General features: G+C 42.7%; 1 protein-coding gene across 5 annotated transcripts in view; it reads left to right on the top strand.

The window, feature by feature from the left end:
- The window catches only part of Cep41 (centrosomal protein 41), a 40,559-nt gene extending 21,666 nt beyond the window's left edge, over positions 1–18,893 (top strand). For 4 of the 5 annotated variants that reach the window (XM_031381433.1, XM_031381435.1, XM_031381434.1 and 1 more), the window contains 9 exons: positions 1,145–1,192; positions 5,105–5,166; positions 6,201–6,270; positions 11,472–11,616; positions 13,436–13,587; positions 13,966–14,033; positions 14,975–15,089; positions 15,684–15,899; positions 16,501–18,893. In XM_031381433.1, coding sequence (XP_031237293.1) covers positions 1,145–1,192; positions 5,105–5,166; positions 6,201–6,270; positions 11,472–11,616; positions 13,436–13,587; positions 13,966–14,033; positions 14,975–15,089; positions 15,684–15,899; positions 16,501–16,649 — 1,025 coding nt within the window. In that variant the 3' untranslated portion in view covers positions 16,650–18,893. The remainder of the gene's footprint in view (positions 1–1,144; positions 1,193–5,104; positions 5,167–6,200; positions 6,271–11,471; positions 11,617–13,435; positions 13,588–13,965; positions 14,034–14,974; positions 15,090–15,683; positions 15,900–16,500) is intronic. The other variant, XR_004121904.1, reaches the window with a different exon arrangement.
- The last annotated feature ends 5,772 nt before the right edge of the window (positions 18,894–24,665 follow it).

Raw genomic sequence — 24,665 nt, 5'->3', positions numbered from 1 at the left:
TCAGAAATCTGCCTGCCTCTGCCTCCCAAGTGCTGGGATTAAAGGCATGCACCACCACTGCCCGGCAAATTTTTAATAACAGAATAAGTATGGTATTTTGAAAATACACTTGGGGGTTTAAGACAGGTTTGTTTGGTTTTTTCCTCAGTTTCTGACCCAAACATGAAGAAAAATTCAGAATAGTGCTTTGCAATGTGAGTTTATGTCATTCATTGAAAGCATTACTTTGATCTGAAGTTAGGCTGAGTCTAAAGATTTAAAGAGAAGCAAAGTGTAGAAATGAAAATTATTTTGAGTGTTTTTCATTTATCACATTTAGGTACAAGATGGAACTTGCCATGTTAAATCAAATCAAATTGCAGCACACTCAGTTCAAAAAAATAATAATAATAACAGCTCTGGCTTGAAAGCTAGAATTTAATTCATTTGGAAACCAGAATGATCATGGACCAGTTTTAAAGCATGAAAACACTCCAAACCACCTTGGCTAGTGCTGAGTACGGTAGAACCAGACCATAAAGCATGAGGGTTGGGCGTGCTCCAGGGAGTGGGAACCTCGGCACACCAAGCCCGTGATGAGTGCTAGTGCCCAGATTGTGTGGTCTCGTTCAGGCTGCAGCATCAGCATGAATAGTGAAACACACAGTGGGGGAAGGGAAGGGGAAGCCACAGAGACAGAGTGGAGTGGAAAGAGTTGCTTGGGCAGCCACAGAGGCAGATTTTAGACATTCAAATATGATTGCTCCTTTCTTCCTCTCTCTATCTAACCACAAAAGGCTATGGGGATAGAAGGAGGAAGAAAAGTTCTGACTCTAAAAAGGAAAAGCAGAGAGTGCGTGCTGTAAACAATCATCTGTATTGCCTGGGGCCAAGGAGGTTGGGGCAGGGTACAGGGAGCGGAGCACTTCATGGGTTCCCTTTCCCTAGCTGCCACTACCTAACATGAAAGGCTGTTTAACACACACACACACACACACACACACACACACACACACACACACACACACGGCTCATTTGCCTGATCTCCCAAGTTCTCTAGTAACAGGACATAGGAGCTGACGGGGTGCTTACTCTCAGCCTGATTTCACAATGGTACTCAATTCCCAACAGTAAAGCATATCTAAGATTTGCCTTCTCTTTCTAGGTAACAGCATGACCAAATACATTGAGAAGCTAGAAGAGATTAAAAAAAGTGAGTACCAGTATTGATGGCCTGGGAGAAAAGATGGGACTCTGTAGTCATCTATCAGCTGATATCAGCTAGCCATTGCAATCTGCAGCGGCCATGTGGGGGGCGCTGTAGGAGTCAGGTGAGCCTGCCAGACACCCCTGCGGCTAATCAACTTATACCCTTAAGGGAATCTTAATGTTAGAACATGGGGACAGCCACAGCCCAAGTTTCTGGTTTTGTAGACTGCAGTCTGTGTGGTCTTTTTGTCTGATGCTAGTCTTCTCATTCATTTCATACCTGAGATGGGGTAATAATAGCTCTCTTCATAATGTTTTCTCATAGGCTAGTGTTCATGAAGACTAAGGTCTGAGGAAGCCAGCCTGACCTTAGTGTTCTACATTGGCCATCCATTGCAGTCTATTTTCTTTTAATTAAAAACCATATTTCACGCATATCCCTTTTAGAAGCTAATCTACTGCAGAGATGTCTGACTGGTCACTGAATACATTGCCCTCACCGAGAACTGTCATTTTTCAATCTGTGTCCAAAACCAATCAATATAAAATATACATGCTGGAGCCAGAATTAAAGAAGGTGTGAAACATCTGTTTTCTAAGATGGATCTGATTGGTGTGAGGTAGGAGAACCAGAGCCAGAGTATTTGGCCTGTAAGAGGGAGAGGCTTTCTTACCTTACTTCAGGACTTGGCTCTGCTAACATGCATCTTCTTGGGAGGGAAATTACAATTCTGAAATACACCAGAATTTTTTTGATACAACAGATAATTTTAATTAAAAAAAATGATGTCCCATCTTAATTGCACAGTGTAGAAGATCCACAGTAGATGTGGCCTGGGGGCACTTTTCTGCACTCTTCATTTCCCTACACTCAGCTAGAAGACCCAGTTCTATAGAGATTTTAAAATACATATTTAATATTAAATAAATATATGTTTCAGGATCCTTCTTATTCATTTTACATGATGTCAGTTATATGTCTTAATTAAGATGCATTAAATTTCTGAACTATAAAAGAAAGTCCTGTTTACTCACCGACACCGCGCTGCCGGCACTCTCGGCGCACGTGAGGCAGGCAGCACCCAGCTGACCTGCTTCGCCCAGCTGGCCTGCTTCTTTTTGGGTTGGTGGCCTTCTTCAGCTCCCTTTCATCTGAAGCTAGATGTGAGCTCACATGTCCTCACCAGGAATTTGTCCCATAAGAAATGTCCTGTTCCACTTAGACCAGCTAAACCTTGCTTTAAAACATCTCTTAAGAGCACAATGTGGTTGTCAGAGTCTCTAACTTTAAATGGAGACTATGCCCTGCAAAGACCCATTCTTGGAACTGAATCCTTGAACATATTCCCTCTTCCTTCCTTAGAAGTCACGGGCTTCCTCTCACCTCCCCCTAATGCTTTGCTCATCCCGACAGAAGCACTTTAGATTCTGGTTTGGCACCTACATTCCCCCTCGCTTTCTGTTGCGAGTGTTCTCTTGGGTCTGGAGGGAGGAGAATGCTGCCTTGTTTCTTGACATCCTAGACCCAGCTCTCTGTAGGCCTCACCTCAGATGCCACATTGTCTGTGAAATCACAAACCTTGTTCTATTACTCTCTTTGATTTGTCTTCCTCTGTGAGTTTGACTTCCTTTTCTTTGCTAGCAACTCGTTGACAGAACCCTGTAAATGCAGAATCCTTTGTAATCTGAATATTCTTTGGACTGTACCTGGAGAAAAGGATGCTCTCTGCTATTGACCATTGACAAAGCCCACTCTCGGGGCCTGGTTGTTAGATGACACTGGTTGGACCCAATGTGAAACATCCTAGATAGTCAGGTTTCTGTCCTTCCAGTAACTCGAGAGAGGCCCACTCAGCCCCTCGACTCACTAGAGAAGCACAGCTTGATCGTGTACCTGAGCTGGGGTGATCTGTGTCCTACAGAGTCTGAGAGGAGCCCAGGCAGCAGAAGCCCCATTCTTAAAGCCCTGTTCTCTCTTGAGAGGACAGACTCACAGAGCTGTCCAAACCTTCCTTTTTTATAAAATTTAAAACTCCGCATAAGGCTTTGACTTGATCTTGTATCTTCAAGTAACCATGTCAGACAGTCCCATTGACGGCTCTCCTCAGGCAGAACCAGGTATGTGATACCCAGGATGCAGCATGTGGTGGGCTCCAAGGGCTGTGCAGAAGACAGGCTACAGACTATAGCAGTGCATGGTATTTACCGGATATAGTCTCTCCTTAGCTAGAGGGGATTTTAGTATATACATTTTATATTTACAGGTATTTCAAGCTATGTAATGATATCAAAAGAATACCAATAGATAGATGTCAAAATCCAAGCTCCTTGAAAGATGTTGGCTCTCCCATTTTCTAATTTATTGCTATTTTGATTTACAAAAATGACTTTGGGTGGGCAGGTTGGTAGCAATTTGAAGGAAATGGTGAAGCAACTCGCTTGTTCTTTTGAGGACTCTGCTTAGCCTTTTGGGATTTGCATCCAGGCACATTTATTAACTATTGTATCCAGCAGAAGCTGCTTTAAGAACTTTCTAGAAATAATAGTCTACTTGCCAAATTGCTCTCTTCAAGACATTTCAAAATAGAGAAGTTTTAATTCCCTGCAAGAAGGAGCTGTAATATATTTAACAGATGGTTAGTTTTAAGGTAGTATTATTTCCTGACTCTAATTATTAAAATATTTGGTAAATCAGGCTTAGATTACCCTCCAAAGCAACCATCCGCTTTGTGCTGAGTTTTGGGGGAATTCATGGAACTGATTAGTAACACCAAGTAAATAATCTTAAACACCTTTAATCCTTTCCTTTGTTGCTAGGAGTCTTGGTTTATGAGACATTCTGTGAAGGCCATGGCAATTATCCAGCTAACCTTTAGTAATTCTGAAATAATGAGGCGGTCTTTAAGGAGTCCCGGGCACCAGTGTAAAAACCATGAACGGGAAGGAAGGATAAAGGCGGGCAGAGTTCAACAATGTGAGCTTTAAAATTAGCATCATTGTTAGAAAAATTTCAGGAAGTGAGTTTCTGGTGAGGATCTTCAGAGCAGATACTAGAAAAGTGAGGTTGGGTTTTCATGTTTGTCCGATGAGATACGAGGATGTATTTGTCTTTGTCTAAAGACAGGGTCTTGCTGTTAGTTCAGGTTGGGCTTGCAGTCAGGATCCTCCTGCCTCTACTTCCCAGTTGCTGGAGTTGTGGAGTGTTCTACCATGCCTGCCTGATACAAAGAGCTGTTGAGATAACAGTAGAAGCACCCTCATTTGAGTTATATTTCAAAACTATAAAGATGATACTGAGTGAATACTGACTGCTTAGATTGGTTTTGATTTGATTTTATTTTCGTTGTGGTAAAAACACAAAACATAATTTACCATCCAAATTATTTTTAAGTGGGCAGTTACTGCAGAAGTGTTGTGTGTTCTTGTTGTTGTACAGCACACCTCCAGAAGGCACACACATATACACACACACTTGTGATGTTTCAGGTCTGTGGCATAGTTTACAACCACAGGATAAAATGATTCCTCTCTTTGAAGTTCGAGTCAGAACGGCAGGGTATAAATGCCTTAGCAGCTGTTTGGCCTGAGGCAACTCAGCTTCTCCTAGTCTCTGTCATCATTTGTAAAATGTAGACATTTATCCCTTGCTTTGTTCTGCAAAGGATTTGAGGCAGCTCACAAGAGTGCATGCCACACAGTGTGGCCATGGTGAAGGCAGCTTAGGGAAGGCTCCTCAGTCAGCCCAGACACAGGAGGTTGGAGAGAGTACCACCACACCGTGAAGATCAAGTAATCTGTGTGAAAGCACACTCGGAACTTGAAAGCGATACCATATAACTTGATAACTAGAAAAACGTATGGCCCAAAGGGAGCAGAATGAACCCACATAAATGTATGTCATATTTTGCTCTTTCAGATTATAGATACAAAAAAGATGAACTTTTCAAGAGACTAAAAGTTACCACCTTTGCCCAGCTGGTAAGTGTGACGGTTTTCCTATTGGAGTAAAGAGGGGTTTGTGCTGTTCTGCGGGAGCATTTCTAGGTATCCTGGGGTCTTTTGTAAGGAGTGATTTCTGGCCTTCATATTTCACCATGAGGGTATGAATTGGTATGTATGGGAATGGTGTTCACAAAAGGATAGGGTGGCATTCCTCTCCTTAAGGGTTCCATAAAATAAATACATCTGCATTCTATTCTTAGTGACCAGATCTGTGGTTTAGGTTTTATTTACTTTTATTTTACTTTATTTTATTTTATTTATTGATTTAAAACAAAGAAACAAAACCAAAACAAAACAAAACAAGTGACTCCCCTTGTTCTGTCCCTATGCTTCTTTCCAAACTGCTCTGCTGTGAGTGATTTCCTGACTTCAGGCAAAGCATTTTCTGAAAAAGCATTTTTTTTTTCCAAAAAATAATGGATAGGGTGTCTCTCTCACCTCCAACCCAGAGGTTTACCGATGTGACTCAGTTGGATCAGGGGGTCCTATGGACAGTGCTTTAAAAATGAACACTGTGCTAAGACATGTCCACAATCCCTTTTATTTCTCAATCATATAAGGAAATGTTGACACCATTTTGTGTTGTTATAGGTCAGTATAATGTTTTCCAGAAATATACTGTGCTATGCTGAACCAGACTGTAGAACGTGGCTTTAACTCTCAGCCACACTTCTCATCCTAAACGGCTCCATTTGGGTTCCTGTGTTGATGCCTAACATCTTTGTTTGTTTGTTTGTTTGCTGTGCTGTTTGTGTTTAATGTTTTAAATAAGCTTTGCTTTTCATTGTTGATGGTTTTGTCTTTTCTGGACCATTTATCTGTGGGATAATTACCACCCTGATGGTTAAGAGACCCGAAATCCAATAAGACTTGCCAGCCAGGACCCTGACAGCTTCTTAAAACAAGATGTCGTGGACGTTTGGAGTGTCCCACTTTTTTGTAAAAGACAGAATCGCCTTTGTTTAAAATAAACTATGCACATATCCACACGTTTCATTCTTTTCTATCAGGTCATTCAAGTCGCTTCCCTGTCAGATCAAACACTGGAAGTGACAGCTGAGGAGATCCAAAGACTCGAAGGTAATGGGAACTGAGGACGTAGGAAATGGACAGACTGACCACGGATGGAAGTGCTCAGCCAGTACATTTATTGTTGTGTTCATAGGGACTTGGGTCACTGATACGTCTGTTTGCAATTAGTTACTCTCAGAGAAATGCTGTCTAGTGTACTAATTCTTCTCATTTATTTTTTAAAAAAATGTTTTTTGACACAGTTTCACTGTTTTAGATGTTTCAATATATACTTTTTTTTCCAGCAAATATTTCTGATGTCTTCTGCACACACACAGGTTACAGAGTTTGCATGGTAAAAAACTTAAAAAGCTGAGCAAACATCTCTGCTTCCATGGGATTTGTAGTTGTCGTGTGCACACACAACTATGTACATGTGTCAAGGAGAATGATCCAATGCTACAAAATTACCCAAAATGGCAGGGTTCATTGAAGGAAGGCAGTGGTCATTTGTTAAGTGTGTATGGCTGGGTACTTTGTGTGAATTTTATTTTTTAATAATCTCAGAAACTCTCAGGAAGGTGCGTTTCATAGATGGGAAGTCCAAGCATCAGAGGTTAAGCCCCTGGATGGCGTATCTGGTGAGTGGGCTGAGAACACCAATCTAAACATCTCCAGTAGTCACTTTCTCATTGTATCACCAAGGGATTCTGCAGAATTCCTTTGAAAATATGTTAGATACCGTGGGAGTTCTCAGGAAGGATGTTTACCAGTTAGACAGAAACAGGCTTCCTGGAGGCATCTGAACTAGGCCTCATGGGGGGGGGGTGCGAGTCGGGGTAGGGGGCACTGAGCAGCCTGAGCAACGGGACATGAAAGGCCAGCATGTATGCTGGGAAGCTGGTAATCCAGGCTGGCTCTGGTCTTCAGGGATGGTAGATACTGGGTGTGAGATAAGGCCAGGAAGATAAGCAGGCTCCAGATTTCCTTGCTTAAATACCAACTGGAAAGTAAAACCCGTCTAGTTGTACACTCATGAAAGGAATACACAGACTTCAGGTCTTGATTTTATCCTGAAGTACCCTGCAATCAATGTGTGCCTGTTTACTGAAGAGTAATGCATTTGTTAAGGTTGATGTAGGTCAGGAATTTAACTTCTGATTTCAAGACAAGGTTCTCAGGAAGTCTGAGCACTGGTTTTGTACAACTCAACTGCCATTGCCCTGGGCTGGTTTTTGTTAGGGAGGATAAAGAGAATCTGAACAGGACAGGAATTTATCTTTGACAGATGACTCTCACCCAGCAGAGGAATAAGGGCTCATTGGAACTGAGATAATTGTGTCTCCTCATACAAGCACTCCCAATTTTAACCGGGTTATATAAGCACCTAGATTTGGCCTTTAATTCATTGTTGAAATTGCTGCACAGAACATATGGGCACATGCAATTTTCTCTTCTGAGATAAATTTGCAGAGCAAACTAGGCTCTTGTAAAGTAGGCTGGCATAATGTGTAAGTAATCTTAGCGTTTCTCTAGTGCTCTACATGGATGATAATGTAGTCAGAAGTGCCTGCAGAGCAGGCTGTACCTGTGTATGTGTGGGTTACCTCCGAAGAGTGCAAACCTCTCTTTTTACAATGCTAATGCTTTTTCCTGACTTAAAAAATATACTTCAGATGGCAAAAATAATATCCAGAAGAAATATGATGATGATGGTGAATAATACTCGGTGTCCATGTTTGAGTGCCCTGCATTCCCCACCTCACCCTGGTCAATGTGTGCTCTCTGGGTATAGCTTTGCTTTGCACTGCCTTAACAGTCTTTCATGCGTATTTTCCATATCATTAAACAGGCTTCAGAAACAGGATTGTAAAAGTTGTGTTCTTGTCTATACCTATCCTTGGGACATACACCTTCATTTAATTATTCTCCTGTAGGGCATACAAGGATTTTTTTTCTGATTTGTCACTTTTATGGCAGAGTGCCACACTGTATATGTGTAAACAGGCATGTAAGTTTCGTTGTTCCTTGAAAATGAGTTGCTGAAGATGGCTGAAGGTAACCACTCCCACACCATCCCCAGTGTGGTTTGCCCTGCGCTCACTCCTGTCCGGAGTGAATGGGAATGCCACTAAGGTGCAGTAATCATCCCTTAGAAACTACTCAATCACGAACTAGATAAAACAGTAGCTAATTGTATCCCTTTTTTAGGTAATGGAATGGAGCTCTGTGTGTGTGTGTGTGTGTGTGTGTGTGTGTGTGTGTGTGTACCATGCACATTCATTTACTGAACCTCTCAAAAATATTTTTATATGTTGTTTCCTATTTTATTTTTCTAAAACAATGTTCATCTCTTTATCTTATTGATTTGTGAGCACTCTCAATAATTAATGTCTTGATACAACAGGAACCAATATAATACTGCAAATGATGAGAAAAATCTTTGATTATTTGTAACAGTTTTTACTGAGAGCAGTATTGAGGATAAAAATTCAATTCTGACAGTCAGGAACACTCACAGGTGACACTGAAGTCTTCTCTGAGACCAGAGTAAAACTGTGCCTGATATCAAGGGGCCTAGAAAACTGGGGCCTAGACGTTCTGAACAGGTACTTCAGTGGCCATAGTTATATCTCCATAGGAATGTTTCATTGCTGCAATCATTGTGAGATCTTTGTTGTGGTTTCTAATCAGTATACAGAAAAGATGTTCTATGTGGTTAGTAATATTTAAATCATAACCCCAGGTTTGTTTGTCTAGTTTCTAGGTATATTATCATATACAAATTAAATTGTCATCTTTTTTTAATAGTTAGGCCTCTTCTATTTCCTCTTTCACTGTTTTTGTTAGAATAGAAAATTCCCATATGTTGTGCTTCATTTCCCCTCTACATTCTTAAAAGATTATTTGAAGACCCAGAGAGCTTTGGTATATGTTAACTGTATCTATTCAAATTTAGTATATAAAATTTTAACCTGAGGGGGCTAGAGAGATGGCTCAGTGGGTAAGAGCACTGACTGCTCTTCCGAAGGTCCTGAGTTCAAATCCCAGCAACCACATGGTGGCTCACAACCATCTGTAATGAGATCTGATACCCTCTTCTAATGTGTCTGAAGACAGCTACAGTATACTTACATATAATAATAAATAAATAAATCTTTAAAAAAATGAACCTGAGAACTTAGGCAATATTCATTATTGCTGATAAAAATATCAATCCTAACATCACAAATAAAAACTGTGTGTGTGTGTGTGTGTGTGTGTGTGTGTGTGTGTGTGTGTGTGTTTTACTGGGGATCAAACCTATGGCTATGTGCATATTAAACACACACTTTTCCACTGAGTTGTATCCCCAACCCATAAAAACATATTTTTATATTGAAAAAAATCATTAGGCAGAGAGATAGACGGATTTCTGAAAAAAAAGAAAAGAAAAGAAAAAAATCATTAATTTCCAACCCAGAATTTTATCAAGTGGCTTAAAGTATTTTGTAAATTTCTTTTATGTCTGTTTTAGCAGACAGCAGCTGATTCTGATATCTGCTTTTGCCTTCAGTTTGTGCAATGTGCTGTTTGGGTTGAAGTCTGTCAAGAAAATCTGGCTCCCAGGGACCTGTACTTAGTTGGGAGACTGAGTATTTCCCGAGCCTTTCTGTCAGTTTATGCTTTCTCAGTACTACACCAAAGCCTGTCAGCTGGTTCATCCTCCTGGCTCTTTCCTCTGCAGCCCTCTCTTCCTTCCTTCTCCTCCCCCTCCCCTTACTTCTTTCTTCTTCTCTTTCCACTCTTTCTTTTCCTTTCAGCCTAGCTTCAAACTCCCATCTTCCTGCTAGAGCACAGGCATGCATCCGCTCAGCCAGTTGTTTCCTAAGGCTCTGCTATAGTATGGCTTCCGAACCTTTACCCATGGGCCTTTATGCCTTGTTAAAGTCCTTTGGTATGTCTCAGGGTTTCAGTGCTTTATCTGCCTGTGTGTGGTTTCCTATCTGCTCAATTGTCAGCTGTCATTATACTGAGTTATGGAAATCAGAAATGTGTCACTACAGAGGGTGGGGGAGACTCTTCATAGTTCCCCTCTGGATACCAAACATGGATTCCAAAATTCTGGGCTTTGTTCAAAAGTTAGCCACTGACAAGAAATATCCATCAGCTGTTTTCTTTAAGAGAATGTTCACTCAATTCATCTATGAGACAATGTCTCTAAAATACACAAGTCTAAGGGCCCAGATTTTCTTACCAAAAAAAAAAAAAAAATGTCTACAGCAAAATAGTTGGCTCAGCCACAGCCTGGCAAACCTACTAATACTTCCCCTGACACTGCCACAGTTTATGAGTATCTAGAAAACTGTCATTTCGTCACACAGAGTATTCCAAAGGCATATTTCTACTTCACAGACATAATTCTCTCCTTTTTTTGAACCAGGGTCTTACTGTGTAACTCAGGCTGGCCTGGGACTTGCTGTGTAGCAAAAGCTGGTTTCAGACTTAAATCAATCCTCCCGTCTCATTCTCCAAAATGCTAAGACTATGGCTGTGGGCCACCACACCCATTCAAGGTGATCTTTAATGAAAATTATTAATCACTGTTTTATGAAGGGACACTTTTTAATATGACTGCCAAATTTATTTACTGTAAGAACTCACGCAATGGGGGAGAAATATGACTGCTAATAAATGTGGTGCCACTTCCTCAACACTTACCGGAGCGCTAGAGTTTCCACACTGTCCTCTTTGTACCATTAGAGCAAATATAAATACAGTTTTTTTAAAAAAAAAAAAGTGATGGATTGTGAATTTAGCTCAGTTGGTACAGCCCATGCCTAGCAAGTTCCAGGCACCGGGTTCTGTCCTCAGCTGGAGTGGGAGTGGGGACAGGTAACAGCTTAAGAAAGAGTTTTCCCAGTAGACAGCATGAAAGGGACTTGGGAAACTCCTGGGGTTTCACTGCATTTTGAGAGCCCCTTGTGTTACAACTTTTAGAATAACTTAGTGATAGTGATGTGATTTTTTTTAACTTTGTATCAGTGGAAATACTGATTACTTCAAGTTCTGAGATTCCATTTGATTACTGTTTTAATTTTTAAAACTACATTTATTTGTGGTGTGAGTGGGTGGACACACGTGTAACCGTGTAACTCTTGGGAAGTGGTTCTCTCCTTTCACTGTATAGGTTCCAGGGATAAAACCCATGTCATCAGGCTTGAAGGCCAGTGCCTTCGCCCACTGAGCCATCTCACCAGCCCTAAGTATTTCTTCATTGCAAATTTTAGACAATGATTCTGCAACTTCAGAGGCTGATGCTGAAATCGATGCCAAGACCAATGGGAAAGGGAGCTCTGGAGAACAGTCGCCCAGCCCTGTCCAGTTCATCAACAGCACAGGAGCAGGGGACTCCAGCCGCTCCACTCTGCAGAGGTACTTGTGTTGTTGTCTGTGCATTCACTTTGCAATGTTCTCCTAACCCATCCATCTTAGTGGTTCTTACCTTGAGCAAAGCTGGCAGCAGTGACATCTCAGACCTGGGCATTCTCTCTATTTAAATGCTGCCTGAGCCTTTTCGCTTCATGTGGAAGCGGATTAATGTTCATTCTTGGTTCCGTTTTTCTTAGCCCTTCTGCATGCAGGCTAATTAGGGTCTAACTTTTTTGAGTTCTTGGTTTCTGTTCTGAGTGTGAGTTTTGTCCTATCTACTGAAGCTCATAATGTTCTTCTAGAATAAGAAAGACACAGTGCCAAAGTGCCCTGGCATGGGACAGGTACAGAGGAAATTGATGGCAGTCACTGGCATTTATGCCAAAACTGCACATGACTCATCTTTTGTATTTACAAGAACCTTACTCCACAAATATTAACTGTTGGTTATAAGCAAGTGCTGATTTTCAACACATACTATAGCTCAAAATTATCTTCTGACCTCTGGGACTTCTGCAAACACATGGTATACTCTCTCTCTCTCTCTCTTTCTCTCTCTTTCTCTCTTTCTCTCTCTTTCTCTCTTTCTCTTTTTTTCTCTCTCTCTCAATATTAAAAAAGAAGAAGCGATTTAAGCCACCAGTGCTTCCACCAGGAGTGCAGGTTCTTATCAAGTCAGTCTTCTGCCCCTTTGCATCATTGAAATGTGCACTGTGTTGTATGTAGTCAGGTGTTTTTGGATTTAAATGCAGACAGTGAGGGTCTGTGATGGAGAGGAGCTAGGCACCAAACAGATCCCTGGTTCAGCAGCACCTTAGATGTCTGAGAACAATAGCATCTTCATACTTCCTTACAGTCATTTTCTTACTTGCCATTTTGTTCGCAGCCCCTGGTCTTGTTAGTCCTCTGATGTTCTTGCCACATTTTCTCTATGACATTAAGATGGCAGCTCATGTTTAATGACCTTAGAAACAGAACTGTCAGCGATGAACTCCCTTATTTTAATCCTAGCTCTTCCACTGTCTCATTATATGAATGCCACTAACTCTAAAAGCCTCTTCAGGCTCATCATCACCCTGTGTAAATTGGAAGTAAGTGCAGATAACTATTGAAAATAAGGTTCAGTGTCCATACTGGATAGGTCGTTGTGTAAGTACAGTCACACGTCACTTAATGATGGGACATTCTAAGAAATATGTCATTGGGTGATTTCCCTGTGATGGAGCATCAGAGAGTGTACTTAACTAATGAAAATGGCTCCCATATCACTGCATATCATCTTATGGGAGTGCCACTATAGTCTGTCCACATTTGACTGGATTGTCTTCATATGGTCCAAAACTGTACATGAAACATGTAAAGCATTGTTGATACTTTATATTGTGTTTAATAAATATAGAAATCATTTGCATTTCTCTTGTCCTGTAAATCTTATTCCCTGCCCATTTATTCTGCTTTCGTACTCCTTACATCCTGCTGGATTGATTGTCCTCTCTTTCCTTCTCTAAATGTTACCTCTATTGCTAAAGGCAGCCTGCGCCCTGTACTTTCTAACCCTCAGTCCTATAGTGGCTTGGCTTCATTCTCTGAATGAGGATAATATAGGTACACAGTAATCCCGACTTGGGGGCTGGTAGTATCACAGCATCTGCACAATCCTGCCTTCTGGGCAGAACTGAGGCACTCTGCCCATTTATTTTTGGGGTGTCCTTTGAAAAGACAAGGATCCCTCATCTCTCCATTCTGAAGACTCACATTTGACCTTTAAACCTCTGACCCCTGACTCGTTTCTGGTGAACTATTTTTTTTTTTCTGCTTACAGCGTCATCAGTGGCGTTGGGGAACTGGATGTAGACAAAGGGCTCATAAAGAAAGAAGAGCCCAGTGGCAAAGACAAGCCTTATCCGGACTGTCCCTTCCTGCTGCTAGATGTGCGTGACAGAGATTCTTATCAGCAGTGTCACATTGTTGGGGGTAAGAGAAAAGGGGCCCTACATCCCAGAAGCATAGCCTAGCCTCAGTCTGGGAAGTGTAATGCTAGCACAGGGTCAGCAGTCAGGAAAGCTCTGCTGGCTCCATCGTGGAAACCCTTGTAGTGAGCACCACAATGACCTCTAAGGGTAGCTGATTGTGCTTCTGGTGCCCACGGCCCAGGGCACAGTGCAGGGAACAGTGCCATCGGGCTTCCTCCCCTTTTTCTTTTCTTTCTTTTATGAAGTATTTAGGTGTATTTTGTTTTATGGCTCATGACTTTTGAAAGTGTATTTACCTCTTAGACCACAAGCCAGCTGGGAAGTGGGGTCAGATTGTAAGAGAGCCCTAGGCTTTCTGATCGTGTTCCTCTCTTTATAGCTTACAGTTACCCCATTGCGACCCTATCCAGGACAATGAACCCCTATTCAAATGACATTCTCGAGTACGTATCCTTTGATGTATTTTAAGGAGTTGGGTGTTATCGGGATTTTTAAGACTCAACCTTAACCATGAGCCATGTTCTTAGAGTGAAAACTGCAAGGGACCTTTGACACTAACCAGGTTAGCATTTTTAGATTTTGAGTTCCTAGCAGCTGCTGAGCATCCTAACTGTTCAGGAAGGTCCTTTTAAACCCTGCTTCACTGTACCAGCTGAGCACCTATAATCTTTTGAGAGAACCCTGAGACTGCTTTCTCTGGAAGGCTTGCCCAAATGAACTTAAAAAGTGAAGATTTTTCTATTTTCTTTTAAAAATCTTAACTTTTTTTCACTCATAAAAATCATACAAGTAGGAAAAATACTAAAAGTGTTAAAAAAAAAAGTAAAGTAAACTGCCCTATTATCAGACAATTGAGTGTCAACTGCTACCACCACACTGAGATATTTTGTTCTGACTAGTCTCTATATGTGTGTGTATGATTTGTCTTGACAAAATTGAAGCCATTCGTGTCTTTGATTTCCCCATGCTAATGTAAGCTGTTTGTGAGCTCCAGTTTTGACAGTATGTAATATCTCTTTGTGAGATGTACTTCCAAAACTGCCCCTTTATTTTGGAAGTTCAGGTGGATCTATTGTGTTGTGATTAGGAAGCCTTCAGTGGTGTATTTGACAAAGAAACTTAAAATGGAGGCTGTAACTTTTCCTTTCCAGTATTATAAAGGTAAAAAAAATAAGACGGTGTCAAGTATATGACTCATGCTGTCAGGACGTAGGTCATGGTGGATCCAGAAGCAGGGCAGCCACGACTCATGTGGTCTTTGTGGCAAGGAAACCATGCTAAGGATGAGGCCTAGTGTTCCCTGCACTCTGCAGGATGAACCTTGGCTGCTCAGTGCTTGCTGTCTAGAAGCATTAGCTCTGTGCTTGGAACCTTAACTCACCTCACAGAAAAACGCCCACGGCAAGATCATCATCTTATACGACGAGGACGAGAGGCTGGCCAGCCAGGCAGCCACCACCATGTGTGAGCGCGGGTTCGAAAACCTCTTCATGCTTTCCGGGGGTGAGCAAAGTTGCAGTGTGTCTTACAGGTTGGGTTTCTATACTCGGCTGCCTTCAGACCCACACAGCCTCCTCCGGTGCTCAGTGCTAGGACCCAAGTGCCAGGCAGACAGTAAGCTTTGCTCTCTGAGGGAACCGGAGTCATTTGAAATGTTTTCTGCTTCTGGCAGCACGTTGGGTGGGTTTTGTTTTGCAAGGAAATGGGAAGTTCATTTTTTCACTGTAAGTTTTGTTGATTTGAGGCTTTTATGGTTTTTGAGAAAAGATCTTGCTACATAGCCCAGGCTGGCCTCCAACTCTTAATCTTGCTGCATGAGCATCCTGACTGCTAGGATTAAGACAAGCACGTGTTTTTAATTCCTGAGATAACAGCATCACTGCAGGGTTCTGTAAAAATGCTGAAAACTTGAGCAAACAATATCGTATGGAATTCTCAGCTGAATTCTGTTTCTAGTTTATTTGTTGACACAGCAGTAAAGGATGATTTCCATTCTCTAACCTGGTGGTGAAGGGCTAGAAGACACACAGGCCCCTTCCAGCTTTGCTGTGGCCTCACTATGTTAATCCTGCTTTTCCTGATGTTCTCCTATGATAGGTCTGAAAGTCTTAGCTCAGAAGTTCCCAGAAGGACTGGTCACTGGCTCCCTGCCAGCCTCTTGCCAGCAGGCCCTCCCTTTTGGTTCTGTCCGGAAACGACCCGGCCCCAAAATGCCAGCCCTGCCAGCTGAGAACAAGTGGAGATTTACCCCAGAAGACTTAAAAAAGATAGAATGTTACCTGGAAGTGGACCAGGGGCCAGCAGACAATCCTGGTAAGAGACTATGACCTTTGTTTTTGTGGCACTGAGCTGTGCTCCTTTGAATAGCCCTCATCATGTGAAAAGTAGCTTTCTATCCACATTCTTAAAGTGCTTGGGGCTCTGTGCATCACACAGGTACTGGGGGAGGGGCGGCACTGATAATGGCAAGGACTGGGTGTTGAGAACAAACACAGGGAGCATGTGTCTTAGGCAGAGAGGATGCACAAGGTGTGGGCACTCAGATTCCTTCTTGGGAGAGATCCCCTGCCTTCTCTGCTTCTGGGTTTGCTTAAAGTCCTGCCCAGAGGCCCTGCTTTGTCTTCTTGCCTTTGCCTTCTGCCTCCTCTTCTCCCTCTCCTCAGTCACCCTCAAGAAAGGGGTGAGGGACCAGATTTGTTGAAGCTAACAAAGGGGAAGAGGATAGAGTGTGTGGGCTTCTCTCCGTGCCTACCCTTTCCCCTGACATCCCTGGCCCACAGGAGAAGCTGCAGAGGGCTTCGTTAGCGGAACAGCGGCCACAGACTAAGCATCATTAGCTTAAGAGTGTTCTTGGCTGATGTTCCCTGGAAACCCTTCTTGCAGCCCTGCTCCCTCACTCTCTTGCTCCTTTCAGGCCGACTGAACCAGAATAATTCTGTTGGAAAAGACTCGAAGGTACCTGCTGGCCGCGGTGGCCAGAACCTGCCCACCGGCTCTCCTGCCAGCCACTCGAACCCCCGCACAATCCACAGTGGTCACCTGCAAGGCAAACCCTGGAAGTGAAGGCCTGTGTTGTTTAGTCAAATAAATGTCCCCTCCTTTCGGAATCTCCAGCGCTCCCAACTTGGTCCTTTTCAGAACTGCTGTAGAGAAACGGCCATGCTCCATGGGCTGGATCAGGCCCACTTCTCCCTGTCTGCAGCTCCCCTCCCTTCACTCAGGAAGGATTTTGACAGATGACCACAAAAACCAGAGGCTTGACAGGCTCTAGTTGCCCTCCCTGTTGTTTACAGAACATTCATGTCTTTTGAAATTGAATAGGAAAAAAGAAAGATACTTTCTTTTAAATAAGGTCCAGCCTGTTTGGTCTGTAACCAGTGTTGTTCTGTAAATAATTCAGTCACATCTGATGGTGTGTTCTTCCTAGCCTACTTTTTTCATTCACTGTTGATTCGTGAAAGATTCTCCAGGTGGGCCTGGCATTGGCCGCTGTCCCCAGGGGCGCAGATGAGTTCTTGGTTCCTACAGCCCACAGGCCTCACACTGGGCCAGGTGGCTGGCTGAGTCTTAGCTCTCTCTGCAGGCTGCAGGCTCTTCTGGGCATTTGAGGCTGAGGGGTGGTCTATGAGCATGGGTCCATCTTACTGGTTTAGCAGAGAAGCTCTATGCAAAATGATCCCCTCCTTAAATGGTTTCTTGGGATCAGAAAGGTGTGTGCTCAGCTGTCCAGAAAGAGGGCCCAGTACAGGAAAGTCCCTGCATCTTACAGGTCTATGCTGAGAGCCCTGGAAGAAGGCCACCACAGCTGTCCCCTTCATAATGGGCCTTATAGCAATTAAAATTTCCCATTGCCTGATGTGAGTCCAGCTATGACTGATGGATAGAAATCATGGTCACTTGGAAGCATCAGCTTCACTTGGACAAGGGGACACACAGGTGAGGGGGACTCATGAGTCCTTTGTCAGGGCTGACAACCCCTTAAGCCCTTGCTTAAAAATACAGTATTAGTCTAATTGAGTAATTAGTGCAATTTCCTGCTTGCTTTTCATTCTCAGACTGAGCTGTGATTAGGAGGCTGTGATTATAGATTCTGGTTTGGGCCGGAATTTTGAATCGGCATTAATTGAATTGCTAGATGACTGACATCCATTCTATTTAATTGGGGGAACAAAAGACCTCAGGTAAGGATGAGGCACATGAAGTCATAAGGAAGGACGAGCCTTGTTAATTTTTATGGTTTGTGATCGTAGCTGTGATAAGGGACTGAAGGATAAATTGTGCTCTTTGTCATGGCAACCAGATTCTGAAAAGCCAGCTGAAAATTGCCTCCCCTTAGGTGGCTACTGCTGCTGGGCGCGTCAGTGGCCTTAACACTTCAAAAAAAAGAAAAAGGCCCACAGTATTTCTAGCACGGAGGCTGTGTTTGTAAGAGAAATAAACGTAATAAATATCTCATGGAGACATATGGAAAAATAACCCAGTCAACCCAGCTCTGGTTCAGAATGTGTTTATTCTTCTCTACTTGATTTCCAAAGTGCAACATTTTCCAATGCTTTAGAAATCAAACAAACCAGGGACATTGTTCAGATGTCAAGCCGTGCCCAAATTTCCACAAGATTCGAGAATCGTGTATAAAATTCAGCCAACGTACACATAGCTTTAATGAGGAGCCTGTCGTGTTTCCCCATAAATTTATTGCCTGAGAACTTGGTTCAGCCTTTTGCTAATGCCAAAATGCACTGGCTTTTTATTTTCTTTACAGCATAGATCGAAAAATGCAAATTTTTCCACATTCAACTTTCCCCTAGCATGGACAAGATTTTCAGTCATCTTTGACACATATACATTTTTAAAGAAAATACTTTTCCTCAGTAACAAAGTTCTGTTTTGCCAGTTTAACATCAGCTAGTCAGGAGGTAGACCTCTACACCCAGTTCTGTTTTGGAAGTCTCTGTCTGTCCCTGTTCTGCATGCCCGCCAATGGATGTTAGTGTTAGAGTGATTGTATATACATACAGAGACTGTTTCGGCAAAGCTGTTAGAGTTTCTGTGTATTTACTGGCATGGTCCAGCAGGCTGAATATATTTCCATGTGTTTCTCCATAGCTCTTTGCCCTGTTGGCAAGAATCTCAAACTTCCAGGAGAGCCGACCCCCGTCTGCACTCAGTGTTACTCTCCAGTGCTATTGCTTCCTAACATTCCACTTTACCAGTTTCTTCATTAGATTATTTGACATGTATTATTTAAATGATCAGTGATACTTTGTGCAATTATGAATGTTGAAGATTAAAGAACGTAGTTACTAATTTGTCGTTTGCTATTAATGTGCTGAAACCTGCCAACTTCTCTCTTCCTTTCTGTCAGAATGATTTGGGGGAACCCCGGGAGACTAGAGTGATTTGAAAATGTACCTCTTTTTACTGCATTTCCCAGAAAAGCGTATGCTCTTTGCATCAATGAATCTGGAAATCATTCCAGTTTAGAGCAAGAGCCCATAGCTTTCGAGTCAGTAGACCGTGCTTTTCCTGGAACTCAGGCAGGGCCGGATTGCTACCTTGGCTGACTAGCTCATGGCTTTCGTGTCGTTGTGTTGGGGACTAGCTTGTCCCCCTTGTCTGGAAGCCTGTGAACTCTGTGAGGAAGGCTCTCACAGATACGTGATGTCCTTAGCCCAGTGTCTAGTCAATAAAATGTTTATCTCCCCAAGGGGGTATGTATTTAAGAAAGGGAGGCCATTTAAGGGGGTACACTATTTAAGAGGTCAGGCAGGAAGGAAGCCAGGAGACAAAGGAGGGAAGATAGAAGAGAGGCAGGAAGTGGTGGGAGAGAGGAAGGAAAAAGCTACAGTGTTCATTCAAAAAGGAGGGGGGGGGGGGTTGGACATCCTGGGCTGTAACCTCAGGCTGGGTTTATTGAAAATCTGTGGAATGAGTAAATAGCCTAAAAGTAATTTTCTTTTTCTTTCTCTGTGGTGGGAAGCCAGAGCCAGCAGTCATATTGGACTTGATGTAAACAGGAATTAGAATAAATAATGTCCGTTAGTCGCTCAGGGAGTTTTTCCTGTGGTGCTGTTTAAATTCTGCAGAACTTAAGACATTAAGCTACTCATAAGCAAACAGAACAAAACAAAACCCTCCTTCTCTCGTTCCCTTGTGGAATATAAGTTGTCAGGATCCTGGTCTGGAAGAAATATGCCAGTGATTTTTCTTGTTGGTTTTTGTTCCCGCCAGGTTGTTTATTGCCTACAGAGTCTGTCTTTTATGTTGTCTGACATGTTTGGGGACATAACCAATTTCAGTCTGCCTGCACATAAATCCATGACACCTCTTCTTGTTCAACCCTGAAGATGATCAGTCATTAAGAATATTTAACAAACTGTTGAATGTGCATTTTTGTTCTTTACAATTCTTTCAAAGATCTAAGCCCCATAATACTTCTCTCTCCAAAACAAAACTAGAACCATGTGGATTATAATTCATCAAACAAATTATGTGAACATGTTGAATGCTTATATCAATTCAATTATTTTTGTTAACAAGTATATTTTTCATGTTAAAAAGTGATAAAAAAAAAAAAAAACAAAAAAACAAAAAAACAAGGCTCAGTGTGTTTCCCGGTGTTCAGAATGCATTTGGGTAGTTAAACCCTTGCAGACTTTTAGTAATGATTACAATCAGGGGCTGGAAATGGTTCACTGGGTAAAGTGCTCACTGTGCAAGTGGAAACCTGAGTTTGGATCCCAGCACCCACATAAAAGGCCAGGCGCGTCCATCCCTGCAATCCCAGCGCTGGGGAAGCAGAGACAGAAGGATCCCTGGGAGCTGTCAGCCAGCCTGTTTGCCTAGTCAGTGAGCTCCAGATTTGGTGAGATAGGGTGAGTTTAGCCCTGCCTCATAAAACAAGGTAGAGGACAGCTGGCCTCCACACACATGCATGAACACACCCACATGAGCATGTATGTACACGTATACCACAAACAAAAATTATTGAAACTATTATGCCAGCCCTAAATTGGTACCCAAGTCAGATAATAGCATTTAGAAATGCACCAGCAGAAGTGCAATCAGCTTAAATTCTGACAGAACAGGATTTGACACACAATTTTATGTGAGTCCACAAGCCTCTTTATTTGTCCCACTGATCCCCTCGTGGGATCACTCTGGTGCTGAGCCCCCTTGGCTTGAATGAAAAGCAAATTCTTTCTACCTGTACTGTGTTGAGGCTCCTGGTAAAACTATGTAGTAAACAGAGGTCAGTTACTTAAGGGCCATTGACTGCTAAACCACATTTTTACAAAAAAATCAATATGGCTTCCCTCTAAAATTTAGACAAGAAGCTCATGAGAGGTCCAGTTCACCTACTCTGTGACAATGGCCCTTAAGTAAATATTCAGAATAAACTAACTATCAGATCTGTGGCTGGTTCAGGTGTGGTAGTCAACCTGCTGTTTGAGAGACTCGGGGAACTCATTATCTTTTGTCCTTTGTACAGCTTCCTCTTGTCCAGGCACTTGTCACCAAGACTTTTCTCCCCTCTCCAGAAGATATCCAGAGAGTTGGCTGCCGAGTTATTTTGCATGGTTTTGCCTATTTTCACTGTCCTCTTAGTGACCTTCAGAATCTGTCATCACAGGTACCCCCCAACCGTCTCCATCTGAGGGTTATTTTTTCTTCTGTTTCAAAACTCAAAGATTCCAGATAATGCCAGATAAAGATTCGTGTTAGGCAGCCCACATGGGTTCTCTTTTGTATGTTTTGACACATGCAGTGTTCACAGCAGTCCAGTGAGATGGAAACCCCCACCCCCATCTTTAGAAGAGGAGACAAGGGTAGGCAGCTCACACTGTATTATTGACAAGATGAGAAGCTGGTACCCAACTCAAGAATGGTGGCTCCCAAGCAAACCCCAGTAGGCTCTTAGCTTTGGCTTTTCAGGGGAGACTCAGCCATCCAAAGTCTTCCTGAGTGATTCCTCGGTTTCCCCATGGAAGTGTAACTTCTGCTTGGGTTTGGCTTCCCTGACTTCTTCATCAGTGAGATTGTTCTGGAAACTATCTTCTTCTATCTATTTATGCAAAATCCAACAGAGCTCATGCAACAGCTGCCCCGCCCCTGGGAGCATTTTCACATCTCCACAGTTGGTGTCAGGGGTCCTGTCTCCAACAACAGCCACATTTTTTAAGGTTTCTTTTGTTTGTCCACAGACACATGGTGAGCTTTCACTTATGGAATGAGAGTTACAAAATTCTGACTGTAGAAGGGGATGTAGGCCATTGCCCTCATTGTCTAAACTGTTCATGAAATAAAGGCCGCTAATGTGATTGCCGTCTAATCTCTTCTTCCTTGATAACACTTCTGGTTTGGGCTGACACAAATTTCAAGAACTGGCCAATGGCCCCAGGCCTGTGTGTCATGGGGAAACAGAGGCCCAGCTGCAGCCTGTGTCAGCACAAGCCTTACCTCACCACATTCTTCTCCAGCGCAGCTGGCACTGTGAGCATGGTTAAGAGGGACTTTTAATTTTCTCCTCTTACTTTGGCAGTGAACACTTGGCCGGCTCCATCTCTGGGGTTTTTAGATGATGCTCACAGTTTGAGTTGCCAAATGAATGCGGATCCTGAAAGCTTTGGGGAAGAATTCATTTCCCTCTGACGAGTTCTCAGGTTTGATGGTGCTCTGTACCTTCCCCAGAGCTCTTCTTGGCCAGGACACTGCAAATGTTATGGCTGTTCATCTCAAGTTCCTCCAGGCAGCATCTGGGGCTTAGCATGTTTACAAATGATGTTTCCCTAGTCCTTCAAGCAGGAAGCCCCTCTTGGCCTTGGTAGTGTGTCTTCTAATCTACCTAGCCCCTCTTGGCCTTGAAAAACAGTTGCCAGGATGATGAATAGCTCTGCATGGTGAGGGCCAGGTGAAGTCATTTCTGGACTACGTTCAATGACACTTTAGCTGCAGGCCGTAGCCAGGAAGCTAAATACCCATATCCGAGTGTTAATTCAAGAGACTACCTAAAAACTTCTCATGGAGTAGCGATGGCCCCTGGGCTTCACGAGAGCCACCTGTAATGGCCTGAGAAAGACGTGAAACGAGTTCACTTGAAATAAAGCCCTTCAAGGGGCCCTGGAGACTCGGCATCAGTATAATACATTCCCACAATTGCAATGGGAACTGAATATAAGCAGAAAAGCCTCTTGGGAGTCTCCACTGGAGCTGCAGCAGAGGACTTAAAGTATGTCCCAACTGGGAACCTGTGCAGGCGCAGCCTTGTCGCTGCCAAAGCTAGCCAGAATATACATTTTTCTAACTATAAAGCGGGGAAGTCAGTGGAATGAGATGCTGGAGCAGGAGTTTGGCGTGTAAACAGATTATTAAAGAACCGAACAAAGACTAAGGTGGCTGTGAGGTGCTTGATGATGGTGAATTGCTGCTAAGTAATTTTACACAGGCTTGGCTCCTGGTGTGTTTCAGATAGCCTCCCCATCCCAATGCTGATTGTAAAAGCCCATTACTTTTACAGTGGAGAACCAGAGAGTGCAAACAGCAAATCCCCCACCCATGATTGTGTGTGTGCGCGAGTGCATCAGTGTTGGCTTGTGCACGTCTGTATCTCTGTGTCTTAAATGTGTCTGGAGTGTATCTGTATATCTGTCTGGTGTATGTGTCTCTGTGTGTGTGTGTGTCCATGTTTCTTTGTGTGTCTGTGTATGTATATCTGGATCTGCGTGCGTATTTGTGTCTCTGTGCGTCTGTCCATGCATGTGGGTGTCAGTGTATTTGTGTCTCTCTGTGTATGTGTGTGTATTGTGTGGGGGTTTATGTGTTCACATGTGTGTGCATGCATCTATATGTGCATATCTGGGGAGGCATTGGCAAGTGTGTGTGCATCTGTGCATCTGTGTGTCTGTGTGTACATCTGTGTGTGGGGTTGTGTGTTCACATGTGTGCATGTATGTATGTATGTGTGTACGTATGTGCATATCTGGGGAGCATTGGCAAGTGTGTGTGCATTTGTGTGTGTGTTAGACAAAATGATGTTCATAACATCCTGTTTTGGAGCTAACTTTTTACAGAAACAGCTATTGGTGTGCAAATCAGCTACCCTGCGTCTCAGCTATTTGAAGAATGCAATAATTTTAGTAAATTTACAGAACTGTTCTACCATCAGCAGAATCCAGTTCTAGAACATTTCATTCCCATCTTGTAGCCAACGTCTTTCACTTAATATGCTGTGAACATTTTTCCCAGGTGAACACAGGCCTGGGTGGTTTTATGATATGCTCCTGTGTGGCTGGGTCACACTAGGAACAATATTGATCCCTGTGAAGATGGTTCTTTTTGATGTACTTTGCTCCTTTGCTAGTCCAATCTTTCACTACAGTCCAAATATTTTCATAAAATAAATGCTTTCAAATGGATTTGTCGAGTCAGTGAGGTACTATATTTAATTTTTAAAGTCAAATTACCAAATGTACAGAAAGCTATCCTTCTACCAGCAGCACAAGACTGCATTTATTTCTTCATGCCCTCGATAACCCTGTGTGGCCAGTCTTATGTTGTCCTCTATCTGATGAAAGGAAATGTTTAATATCCAAGAGTTCACCGAGGCTCACTTCTTTCATGTTTTATTGGCTTTTCCTAGCTTGTCTTTTTAGGAGATAGCTGCTTCTCTTTTGAAATGTTACTTTTTTTTTTTTTCTGGCTTTTGGCTTTTGGCTGTTGGCTTTTGGAGACAGGGTCTCTCTCTCAGTCTGTTTTGTTTACTTTTACCCACTCAAGGTTATTAGTACTTATTTTCATTTAAGTTATACTATTTCCTAAAATTGTTATCTTTTAGCTTTTATATTTATGAATGTGTACAAATTGTACCTGTGGATTTCTACCTCTGAGAATTGCATAAAGCTCTTCTCATAGCTGAAATATATGTCACATGAACAAGCTCCATATCACTAATATTCATTTATTATCAAAATTGCTGTTAATATAAATATCACTCTTGCTCTTGCCCTTGCCATGGAGAGCGAATGAAGCGACCCAGTGCAGCCTCTGCCTTCATGGAATTCACGTTGCTCCCTCCCTCAC

Source organism: Mastomys coucha, unplaced genomic scaffold, assembly GCF_008632895.1.
Source record: "Mastomys coucha isolate ucsf_1 unplaced genomic scaffold, UCSF_Mcou_1 pScaffold20, whole genome shotgun sequence".
In the NCBI taxonomy this organism is placed as follows: Eukaryota; Metazoa; Chordata; class Mammalia; order Rodentia; family Muridae; genus Mastomys; species Mastomys coucha.
Note: the sequence above shows the minus strand (reverse complement) of the source record. Positions and strands in the feature narration are given on the sequence as shown.